The sequence below is a fragment of the Lupinus angustifolius genome, unplaced genomic scaffold (assembly GCF_001865875.1).
Source record: "Lupinus angustifolius cultivar Tanjil unplaced genomic scaffold, LupAngTanjil_v1.0 Scaffold_428, whole genome shotgun sequence".
In the NCBI taxonomy this organism is placed as follows: domain Eukaryota; kingdom Viridiplantae; phylum Streptophyta; class Magnoliopsida; order Fabales; family Fabaceae; genus Lupinus; species Lupinus angustifolius.
This window is the reverse complement of record NW_017727833.1, coordinates 58,778-69,701: the sequence shown is the minus strand read 5'-3', so window position 1 is coordinate 69,701 and position 10,924 is coordinate 58,778. Positions and strand designations below refer to the sequence as shown.

Sequence of the window (10,924 nt, the reverse complement as noted above, 5' to 3'; positions counted from 1 at the left end):
TAAAATGAAAATATTCTCAATTTTTTCCTTGTATGATGGCCATTTCTCTTTTTCCGGAAAGGGATATTAAAGGGACAAGTGCTATATCCAACTTAAGTATATATTCATCAGTGGAGTCATAAATCACAATTAGCTAACTTTGCTTTCACACTGTTGTGCCTAATTTTCATGACACAAATTTAACAATAATATCAAAGGGAGAAGAAAGATAAAATTTCTTGTAATATTTTTATTGATTGAAGACAAGCAATGATTGGTAAACTTATTCTAGCATCTAGTAGTACTTAGAGGAACTGGTTATAAGGGTTCAAAGCAGTGAGTGTAGAAGAAAAAGAAAAAAATAATATATATATATATATAATTAACTGAAATCAGAGCATTTATTATTATAATGAGAAATAACAATAATTAATATATAGAGTAAATACTCATTTCAGTCTCTCATGTTTTTCGATCTTACTATTTTGGTTCCTCAAAAATTGAAAACCCCAAAATAGACTCCAAAAATTTCAAATTAGTTTTTTTAGCATGTTTTACAACACCTGATAGAAACTGATTTTATTATTTTGGTTCCTCAAAAATTGAAAACCCCAAAATAGACTCCAAAAATTTCAAATTTGAGTCAAATTATTCTTTTGAGCATGTTTTACAACACCTGGTAGAAACTAATTTGACCCAATTTGAAATTTAGGAAATTACTTTAGGTTTATCAAATTTTGAAAATCAAATTAATAAAATCGAAAAACTCAAGTAACTGAAACGAATATTTACTCTAATATATAATAATATATAGGAGTGGTAGTAACCTTAGTAATGTATATTAGAGGAGTAAAAGAATCAAAAGAGATGCTCTTGCATCACATCACATGCTTCATTTTTGAAGCTCCTTATATTAAAGTGAAACTCTCACTTAGCTTATAAATGGACTATTGAATGAGCAACTCTCTTCATTAGCAGCATTTATTCTCATCATCAATGGAGTGGTTTACGCAATTCCTTCATCTCTTCTTTATAGCTTCTATTCTTATCAGAAGTAAAGCAATTCCTAATCAAATTCCCAAGGTTTTGTTGTATAATTTTTACTCTTTCTTAATTATATTTTGTTTCATTTTCTTATGGAAGAAAATAACCCAAACTTCTCTTATTTTCTCCAGCATCATGTTGTTTATATGGGAAATTCAGCATCAAACAACATTCACATAAATGGCCAAATGCCTGATTCAACTCATTTGGAGCTATTGTCATCAATTATTCCAAGGTATACATTACTGATTACCCCATCACCCCTTGAAATTCTTATATGGTTCTGACTAATGATCTCAATCATATAATTTTAAATCATTTTTATCATATTATTAATGATGATAATTTGGTCGGAATCATGTAATAATTTCTCGCAATCATTTAATTTAACCATGGAATTTCAAATATAATAATCATTGATAACAAGTTAAGTTATGAAATGAACATTTGTTTTGTGGTGCATTTTCTCAGAAGAGAGAGTGAAAGAATTGCTCTAATCCACCATTACAGTCATGCATTTAGTGGGTTCTCTGCCATGCTTACAGAGAGTGAAGCTTCTGCACTGTCTGGTATTTTGATCTTGTCTGCTAACTACTTTTTCCTTTCTCTGTTCCAACTTCCTAACTTACATCATTCTTTGACTTTTCTACTGTTTTTTGTAAATGCATTGTCAAATTATTTTTTGTTTATAAACATCATTTGGTTTCTAATCACAATGACAAAAGTGTTCTAATATTATAATGTTGATTTCTTTTGTATAATTAATAATATATCTTTTCAAAGTCGAACTTTTAACCTTTAAATTGAAATTTATAAATGAATTATGATGTCTATTATATTAAACAAAAATTAACCCTATTTATCAGTTATTACTCTACTTAATAATTTTGCTCACCAACATGGACCACCCTTAAAATTGATGTAAAAGACAGATGAACAATAACTATAGGGTAGTGAAATGGATTCTTTACATAACAAGCATGTGCATATATTAATAATTTAAAATAACAATGAATGTTAAAAAAAGCAAATATATTTATAATTCATCATTAGAGATATGAATATTTCTTGCATGTCGTCGAGCCTCAAACTGAAGGAATAACCTTAGTCGACAATTGAGTGTGTGGGTGTACTACCCTCACATGTAGCTACATATCAGTATTAATAGTGTTCTATTGATTAAGTTGCATAGCATTATATGATCTTATAATCTCTTTGAATTTGCAATGTTAAAAAATTATAATATGGTCAATGCTCTCTTTATCCTTATTATTAGACATTATCTAAAAAGGTTTTTTATGGTTTTTTTCGCAACATATTTTTACTTTTTTTATGAAACATTTATATTTCTCTCTTTAATTGACATTATTAAAGATTTTAATTCTCCTTTTCTTTCATGGATCAATAATCCACAAATTAAAGGTTCATTATCTCTGAAACTATTAATTAGAAATTTTTATGTAAAATTATCATTTATTTATCTTGATTTCTTGTCCTTAGTCCTAACATGGCTCTTTTAATATTCAAGGGACAACCAATTTTTTTAGAGTTGTATTAATGACTGTCCTAAGCTAAAGTATATAAAATATGGAAATTAACCTTAGAAAACAAACTCTAACGTATCTGGATATTTGGAAGTATCATTTTTAAGGCACTTGTCCTTAAATATTAAATTACATAACATTTGAATTAAAAAAGAAATCTTTTAAAGAGAAATCACGAGGCATGGGGTCATGGCCCTTTCTAGTCCCTTGCCTCCATTTTAAATAGCGTCCAAACAATAATACAATTCATTTACTGATACATATTTTATAAAATGTTTCAACCATAATTTGGTTTTAAATATTTTATTTGAATTTGATAACAATTAATTGAATTAAAAATATAATTTATAATTAATCACTATAATTGGTTTAATTTTAAAATTATACTCAGTTGTATATAAACACCATATAGAACCAATATGACGTTGATATAATGATGTAAGAAACCACTAGATCATAAAGTCGATAGTTCAATTCCTGATAGCGATACTTGTTGGAAGGATATACACCAAATTTGAAAGAAATTAGGTCTTTAACCAAAAAGAGGTAAATTATACCCTTAGTAGTACAAAAAATACCATGTAGAAAGATCTATAAATACAATAAGAATATTAAAAAATAAATTTTAAATCGAGGGCATCAAATAATTTTATGAAAATATGGGTAGTTTTTGTCTAACTAATGCTACATGATTTGCAAACAGGTCACGATGGTGTGGTGTCAGTGTTCCCAGATCCAATTCTTCATTTGCACACAACTCGTTCTTGGGATTTCCTTGCATCAGATTTGGGAATGAAGGAACGTGACACTCCTAAATACCAACAACATTTATCTAGTGACATCATTATTGGCGTGATTGACACTGGTAAAATATAACAAAAACTAAATCAAAGTTCATTTTATACTATTAAATTAGATAATTAATCATAGTTTAAGAGTTGAATGTTGAAGGAGAAGAAAGAAAAAAGGAAAACAAAAAACCATTAAAAACACTTGTGAGATGTCTTTTTAGATTTCCATTTTTCTTCATTTTTCTTACTAACCTGAAGTCCTGAAGTTTCTAAGAAGAGTGTATAGCACCTCCATAAATTTTGTTTTTTTGTAAGTTAATATGGTGAAGTATTTTTTCTTACTAATTAACCATTAAAATTTATTTGTTAGTATGTTATCACTAGACTCACAATAATAATAATATGTCAACCACTTCAATAACTAAAAGAAATTGTTATAATTGATTGAAAAGAAGAGAATAAAAAAATTTCATGATTAAAATGTGACTATAAAGCAATATTGATATATAAAAATATTAAAATAAAAAATGTTGAGCTTATTGTAGAAATTATAAAATGGATTAGTGAGAATTTTTTATTATTAGTAATGTAACATTATCTATATATAAGGATTATTTTCACTAACAAATAAAGTTTAAGGAATAATTATTATAATTATAAAAAAAATAGCTCATTATAATTAGATATAAAATTTAAATGGTTTGTGCATTTTTCCAAAAGTTTTATTACAACTTATTTGCCCACCAGTTAAAGTTAATGTCACTGTGAAAGGCTTTCCTAGAACTAGTGCAGCATAAATTTCAAAAAATTAATATTTATATATTGTTGGTCTAATTTTCTTGAACTTTCGATAAACTATTCATCATTCATATATATTAATTTTATTTAAGAATTAATAATAATTAATATATGATGAATGATATATTGATTGTAGCAAAAGAAATTATACCATGAATATATATATATATATATATATATATATATATATTAAAGTCAATCTTGAACGAAAACTTTGTGGAAATGGTGTCCATGAAAATTGACTTGTCACCACTATTTGGCTATATTGTTGTGGCTGAGGCAAATAGGCAGTTGCAGCATCAACGTCAATAGTGTGTAATGGTAATTCATTATGGTCCCTCAACTACCCACATCTTTTTCGTTTTGAGAGAAAACAAGCAATGGCGTTTCAATTAAACTATCATCACTTTATGCACTAACTAAAACAAGTATAAAAAAAATATCACCATGTGCAAATTGGAACCTTTACTTTATTATCTTGGTGCATTCATGTGCTAGTGTGTAGTATTTTACCATTTGTTATCTTTAAAGCTATGACCTAAGGTTGGCCTTACAAATGCAGACCTCTAGTAATGCTCAATATTGAGTTTTTTATTTATATAATCATTGGTATTCACTCATCTTATGGTAAAAAAACTAATCATTTTCATAATGTGTGATTGTCCCTCCTAATAAGTGTTACTTCAAAAAACTGAACATGATCTAATACGATACCTAAGAATTAAACCCTACCTTGAAACTTATCACAAAAATCCCCACATTTGCATCAAAGCATTGAAATGAATTTCTCAATAGTACTTTTCTAGCTTCAATCATCTCCAGCTACTTATTACTTATGAGTAAATATTAATAAATGCCCAAGGATATTGATCAAAGATTTAACTAAAGAAGGTGATACTAAAAAATGCCCGAAGTAGTTATGAACACATTGTTTGAATATTATTCAATTATGTTATGCCATGTCTATTCTTTATCAAGGAATATGGCCAGAATCTCCAAGTTTCAGAGATGAGGGTATAGGGCACATTCCTTCAAAATGGAAAGGAGTTTGCATGGAGGGTCATGATTTCAAGAAATCCAATTGCAATAGGTGATCATAATGCTCTTACAAATTTTCCTAGACAAAGTTTATATCTACTTAAAAATCATATTTTGACAATGACAAATTTTCAAATTTATTGTATGGTACATTTTCATCCTCTTAGTACAATTGCAGAAAATTGATAGGTGCAAGATACTATAATAACCAATTTGCATCAAGTGGCAAAAAGACTCTTACTACAGAAGTTAGAGGTTCCCCTAGAGATTCTGTTGGACATGGAACTCACACTGCATCAACAGCAGCTGGTGCTCGTGTCGAGAATGCGAGTTATTATGGTTTAGCACAAGGAACAGCAAGGGGTGGTTCACCTTATGCTAGGATTGCTGCCTATAAAGCATGCTCTGAAGAAGGCTGCTCCGGCGCGACGATACTAAAGGCTATTGATGATGCTATTAGGGATGGTGTAGATATAATCTCAATCTCTATTGGACTTAGCTCACTATTCCAATCAGATTTTTTAGATGATCCCATAGCCATTGGAGCATTTCATGCAGAACAAATGGGGGTCATGGTGGTATGCTCAGCTGGGAATGATGGTCCGGATCCTTATACGGTTGTGAACACTGCACCATGGATATTTACAGTTGCAGCTTCGAATATTGATAGGAACTTCCAATCAACTATTGTCCTTGGAAATGGGAAAACTTTCCAAGTAAGTTTCTTTTGCTATGCTTTCAAGCCAAGTAAAGAATGGTAGATTTATTAGCATGATTTCTAATAATGTACCTTAAACATTATTCTACCTTTGTTTATGTTGTTAGGGTAGCGGCATTAACTTCGCAAGTCTTACGCATTCAAAGATGTATCCTCTTGTCTTTGGGGAGAAAGTTGCTGCCAAATTTGTACCTGCCTCTGAAGCTAGGTACCTAATCCAAATGAAGCTGTTACTGTTGGTGTAAATTATATCTTACTAGTACATTATACTACTAGGTAATAGCATTAATACTAAGAAAACTTAAGTCATGGTTTTACACATTATATATTAGGAGCACTCGTACTTAGTTACAGCAACTATAAGGCACTTAGTATTCCAAATAATTATGTTAAACTTTTACCGAAATGCAGGAACTGTTATCCCGGATCTCTCGATTATAACAAGACTGCAGGCAACATTGTTGTTTGTGTTAATGAATATCCAACCGTTTCAAGGAAAATCAAGAAGCTGGTTGTACAAGATGCAAGAGCCATTGGGATAATACTCATCGACGAGGACAGCAAAGATGTTTCCTTTGATGCAGATGTATTTCCCTTTTCACAAGTTGGCAATCTTGAAGGGCATCAGATCCTTGAGTACATAAACTCTACCAAGTGAGTTTTGTCAAATTTAACATATGCTAATTAGTGATTTAAAGTAACTTTTATGTTCTAGTGGACTTCTCAGCAGGGTTCGAACCGAGATGTAGTTATGACCATAATGTTGATTAGTAATTTGGAGTAGCTTCCTTGTTCTATGTGCAAACAAGATGGTAAATAGCAGTGTGCAGTTAAATTAAACAGATAACAGCTAATGTAAAAACGTTTAAGAATGTCATGTTAGCTATATGCTAAGTTTATCACGCCTCCATGGCAGGAACTCAACTGCAACAATTCTTCCAACATCAGAAGTTAGTAGATATAGGCCTTCTCCTATTGTTGCATCTTTCTCATCCAGAGGTCCTTCGGGTCGTACAGAAAACATTCTCAAGGTATGTTTCTTCCCTACGTTCCTAGACGCAGTTCGTTTTATCCATTAACGCAGAATTATATAAGTATCTTGAGAACTATGCACTCTTTGTTACTTTGACATTATAGCAAATCTATTTGTCCAGCCGGATGTCATGGCTCCAGGCACAGGCATTTTAGCTGCAATGATTCCACCAAGTAATGAACCAGGAAGTGTGCCAATTGGGAAAAAACCATCTATGTTTGCCATAAAATCTGGCACTTCTATGGCTTGCCCACATGTGACAGGTGCTGCAGCATTTATTAAATCGATACATCGAAAATGGAGTCCTTCAATGATCAAATCAGCATTAATGACAACAGGTTCTGGACCTAAACCTTCTTCAATTCTTTTAAGAACTTCGCTACTCACATATCGAAATTTACACACCACTTCTATACCGAACACTATATAATCCACATGACTCCACATAATACATGCCGATTAGCACATAATGCAGTCATCATCGCATACTAGTAATTGATTACTATCTTCAGCCACCACAAAATATACCTGATCACCAATTATCTGCACTCTGATCACTATTGTAAAAGTGGTGCACAAATAACTTTTTCCTTCTTTTAAGGATTTATGAGACATAAAAATAGAAGTGTTACTTATGTTGTTGTGTTCTGTTTTTCAGCTACAACCTATAATAACATGAGGAAACCAGTGACCAACACATCAAACTACATTTCCAACCCACATGAAATGGGAGTTGGGGAAATCAATCCACTCAGAGCTCTAAATCCTGGTTTAGTATTCGAAACAGATATGAAAGACTACATCAGGTTCCTTTGTTACTATGGCTATTCACCGAAAAACATAAGGTCGATGTCTAAGACTAACATCAAATGCCCAAGAAATTCCTCTGAAGATCTTATCTCCAACATCAATTACCCATCAATCTCTATAAAAACACTCAAAAGGGAACAAAAAGCAAAAGTGATAACAAGAACAGTTACCAATGTAGGACTTCTTAATGCTACATATAATGCAAAGGTGCTTTCACCTGAGGGATTAGTTGTTAATGTCACACCCAATAAACTTGTGTTTTCTGAGGGTGTTGGAAGAATCTCTTATAAGGTTTCATTCTATGGCAAAGAGGCTCATGCTGGATACAATTTTGGAACTATAACATGGCTTGGTGGTAGACATTATGTTCATACAGTGTTTGCAGTCAATGTTAAATAAATTTGTACACACAAACAACACAAATAGCACACATAGACACAACTTCATGTTGTAATGTTGTATATTGTTATGAGATTTTTGGATTTCATATAATTGAAGGTAGAGACACATAACCCATTCACACACACAACTAACTATGTTGTTAATGGAATGAGGATTTTAGACTCCATTGAAGCTTTATGTTGGGAAATAATTGACACAACCTTGCCTTAACCACAACTAAGACGGGTGTATATATATTATTCCACAATTTTTGAACCAGTCATAAATTGATGGTACATGGGAATGAGACAACTTGTGGAACAATATATGCACTAACACCCAATATATGCACTAACACCTCCTAGACATAGATCCTTGTCCCTAAACTCATTACCAACATATCATTATCACGAGTTTAACTCATCTCTGATACTATCAGTACTGGAATATGAGGATGAGATTTTTTTGAAGATTTCCTATTTATTTTTTAATAGAAAATTAAAATAACATGTAATTATAATCGTTAAAATAATTTTTTTGTCACATATCTTAATCCTGGAGAGGATCTCCATGCCCTTATCACAATTGTTATTGTTAATTTTAAGGAAGACTATACAAAAAATTATAATCCAAACATAAAACTTATAATTCCAAATCATTATAATTCTAAAAGAAATCAAATTACATTTACAATTTTAAACTGGGATTCCAATTACATATGCTAAACTATAATTTGAGTTATTATATTTTTATGTAATTCTTCAACTATATTTAAAATTTTGATTTTTGCACTTTTTCCTAGGATCAAATTGATACACACAAAAGTTTATAAGGATCAAAATGAATTTAATTTAAAAAAAATATTCACATGGTGTAGTGATCCACTGATCCCCATGAAACACCAATACTTCAATTGCTTTAAGATATTCTTTAATACTTCATTAATGTGTATTTATGAAATATTAAAATTATTATTTATTTATGAAAATAAATTATAAATATGATACCCTCCTAATACTCTCTCATATTATTGAAATATTTTTCTCATATCTTTCCCTAAACTGAAATTATCATATATAAACATTTTAAGATAGAAAATCACAACACACATTCTAAGATATTATTCATATAGGGAATTAAACAATTAGAAAATGTAGGGAAAGAAAAGGTGCTAGACTTAAAATCTACTTATGAAATTATAGAGTGAGTAAAGACAAATAATTTGTATTGCATATAAAATAAAGAAGAAGAAATACTTCGTATAAGAGATAGTTATCCATTTCATATTGACTGAAAATTATTGTTCTGATTTATAAGGACATCTGACAATATCAAAGGTTGAATCACATTGGTATTATTCCTATAGGTAGACAATAAACAATGATTTTTCTGTTTTGTATATTTTTGTCATTTATTCATTATTTGAAATTTCTGAACTACAACTTGTGAACACCCAATTTTGTCTATTTGTCCGGCCAGAAAAAGGTCCAAAAAACTTTGTAAATAAAAAGAATAAATTAAATTCATTATATTTATTTTGACATTTTCCAAAATTTTAATATTTGATGAATATAAATAATTAAACTATTTTTATGAATCTTTTATAATTATTTTTGAAAATATAACAAAACAAAATCAAGTTCCTAAATCCAAGTGATTAAGTTAACTGAAAATTCAAAAAATAATAATAAATAAATCAATGACATTAGGGTTCCTAAATCCAAGTGATTAGGTTTACCGAAATTTGAATCCAAAGTAGCTTTATTTTATTTATTTTTAGTATTTTCGAAATTATGTTATTAAATTAATTAAAAAATAATTAAAACTATTTTATGGTTTTTTTATAATTATATTTCTAATTTATAAAAATAATTAGATAAAGATGCTTGACATATTCACATTAACTTCTATTTGAATTCAAAAAAAACTAACAATTAATAGGTGGTCAAATCGGTGCTAGTTAGTCTCCTAAAATCAAGAAATTTGGTTAACAAAGTTGAGATATTAATTAACTTAATTTTAGGGATTTGGTGGTTAAATTTTCACTATAAATAGAGCTTAGGTTAAACAAAAAGTTGGACACTGAAAACACTAAAAAGCTCTGTCAAAAAAGTCACCTACACTAAGAGAGATTTGGTGGTTAAATTAACTTAATTTTAGGGATTTGGTGGTTAAATTTTCACTATAAATAGAGCTTAGGTTAAACAAAAAGTTGGACACTATAAACACTACAAAACTCTGCCAAAAAAGTCATCTACACTAAGAGAGAGAAAAGACTATCTTTTACTTTCAGAGCGATCCAGTGCAGGCAGGTTCATGCTATTCCCATGCACTTGCGTAGACGTTGAATCACAGCAGTCAAATCTGCTTACTTTCCATTCCTTCACGTTGACCACAGATCCAGCCAATCAGACCAAGAAAAGTGTCACAGCTACGGTACACTGTGCCACACTGAATCACTGCACCTGTGAGGAACAGGGGATTCCCTGCGAACGAGTTCACCGCATGGTTCTATGCACCTCCCATGCAGCGCGTGACAAGCCGCCACGTGTGCATCTGTGTAAGTCATCCTCCACTCATCCAATCAGAGACTGACACGTGTCCTCCATTCATCTAAGCCAACACACAGGATCCAGATCCTCACAATGTAAAGAAAACTCTCCTCTCTTTTTTTCTCTAAGTATATTATTCTACCTTATTTATCTTATAATCTAACTAATTTTCAATAATATTATTTTGAATGGATTAAACTATAAATTTTATTTTTAATAAAAAAATTCACTAATTA

At 30.3% G+C, this 10,924-nt stretch overlaps 1 protein-coding gene across 1 annotated transcript; it reads left to right on the top strand.

Annotated features, from left to right (window-relative positions):
• The first annotated feature begins 844 nt into the window (after positions 1–844).
• LOC109341303 (CO(2)-response secreted protease-like) lies at positions 845–8,361 on the top strand. The gene is made up of 11 exons (XM_019579180.1): positions 845–1,062; positions 1,155–1,258; positions 1,495–1,592; positions 3,271–3,432; positions 5,135–5,246; positions 5,373–5,910; positions 6,020–6,120; positions 6,324–6,566; positions 6,829–6,943; positions 7,067–7,283; positions 7,604–8,361. The coding sequence occupies exons 1-11, from the start codon at positions 976–978 to the stop codon at positions 8,152–8,154; spliced, it is 2,328 nt and encodes a 775-aa protein (XP_019434725.1). The 5' UTR covers positions 845–975; the 3' UTR covers positions 8,155–8,361.
• The last annotated feature ends 2,563 nt before the right edge of the window (positions 8,362–10,924 follow it).

Coding starts and splice junctions, on each gene's coding strand:
- LOC109341303 (XM_019579180.1), top strand. CDS start 976: ATGGAGTGGTTTACGCAATTCCTTCATCTCTTCTTTATAGCTTCTATT. Junction 1,593..3,270: donor TGAAGCTTCTGCACTGTCTG/GTATTTTGATCT, acceptor ATTTGCAAACAG/GTCACGATGGTGTGGTGTCA. Junction 5,247..5,372: donor AAGAAATCCAATTGCAATAG/GTGATCATAATG, acceptor GTACAATTGCAG/AAAATTGATAGGTGCAAGAT.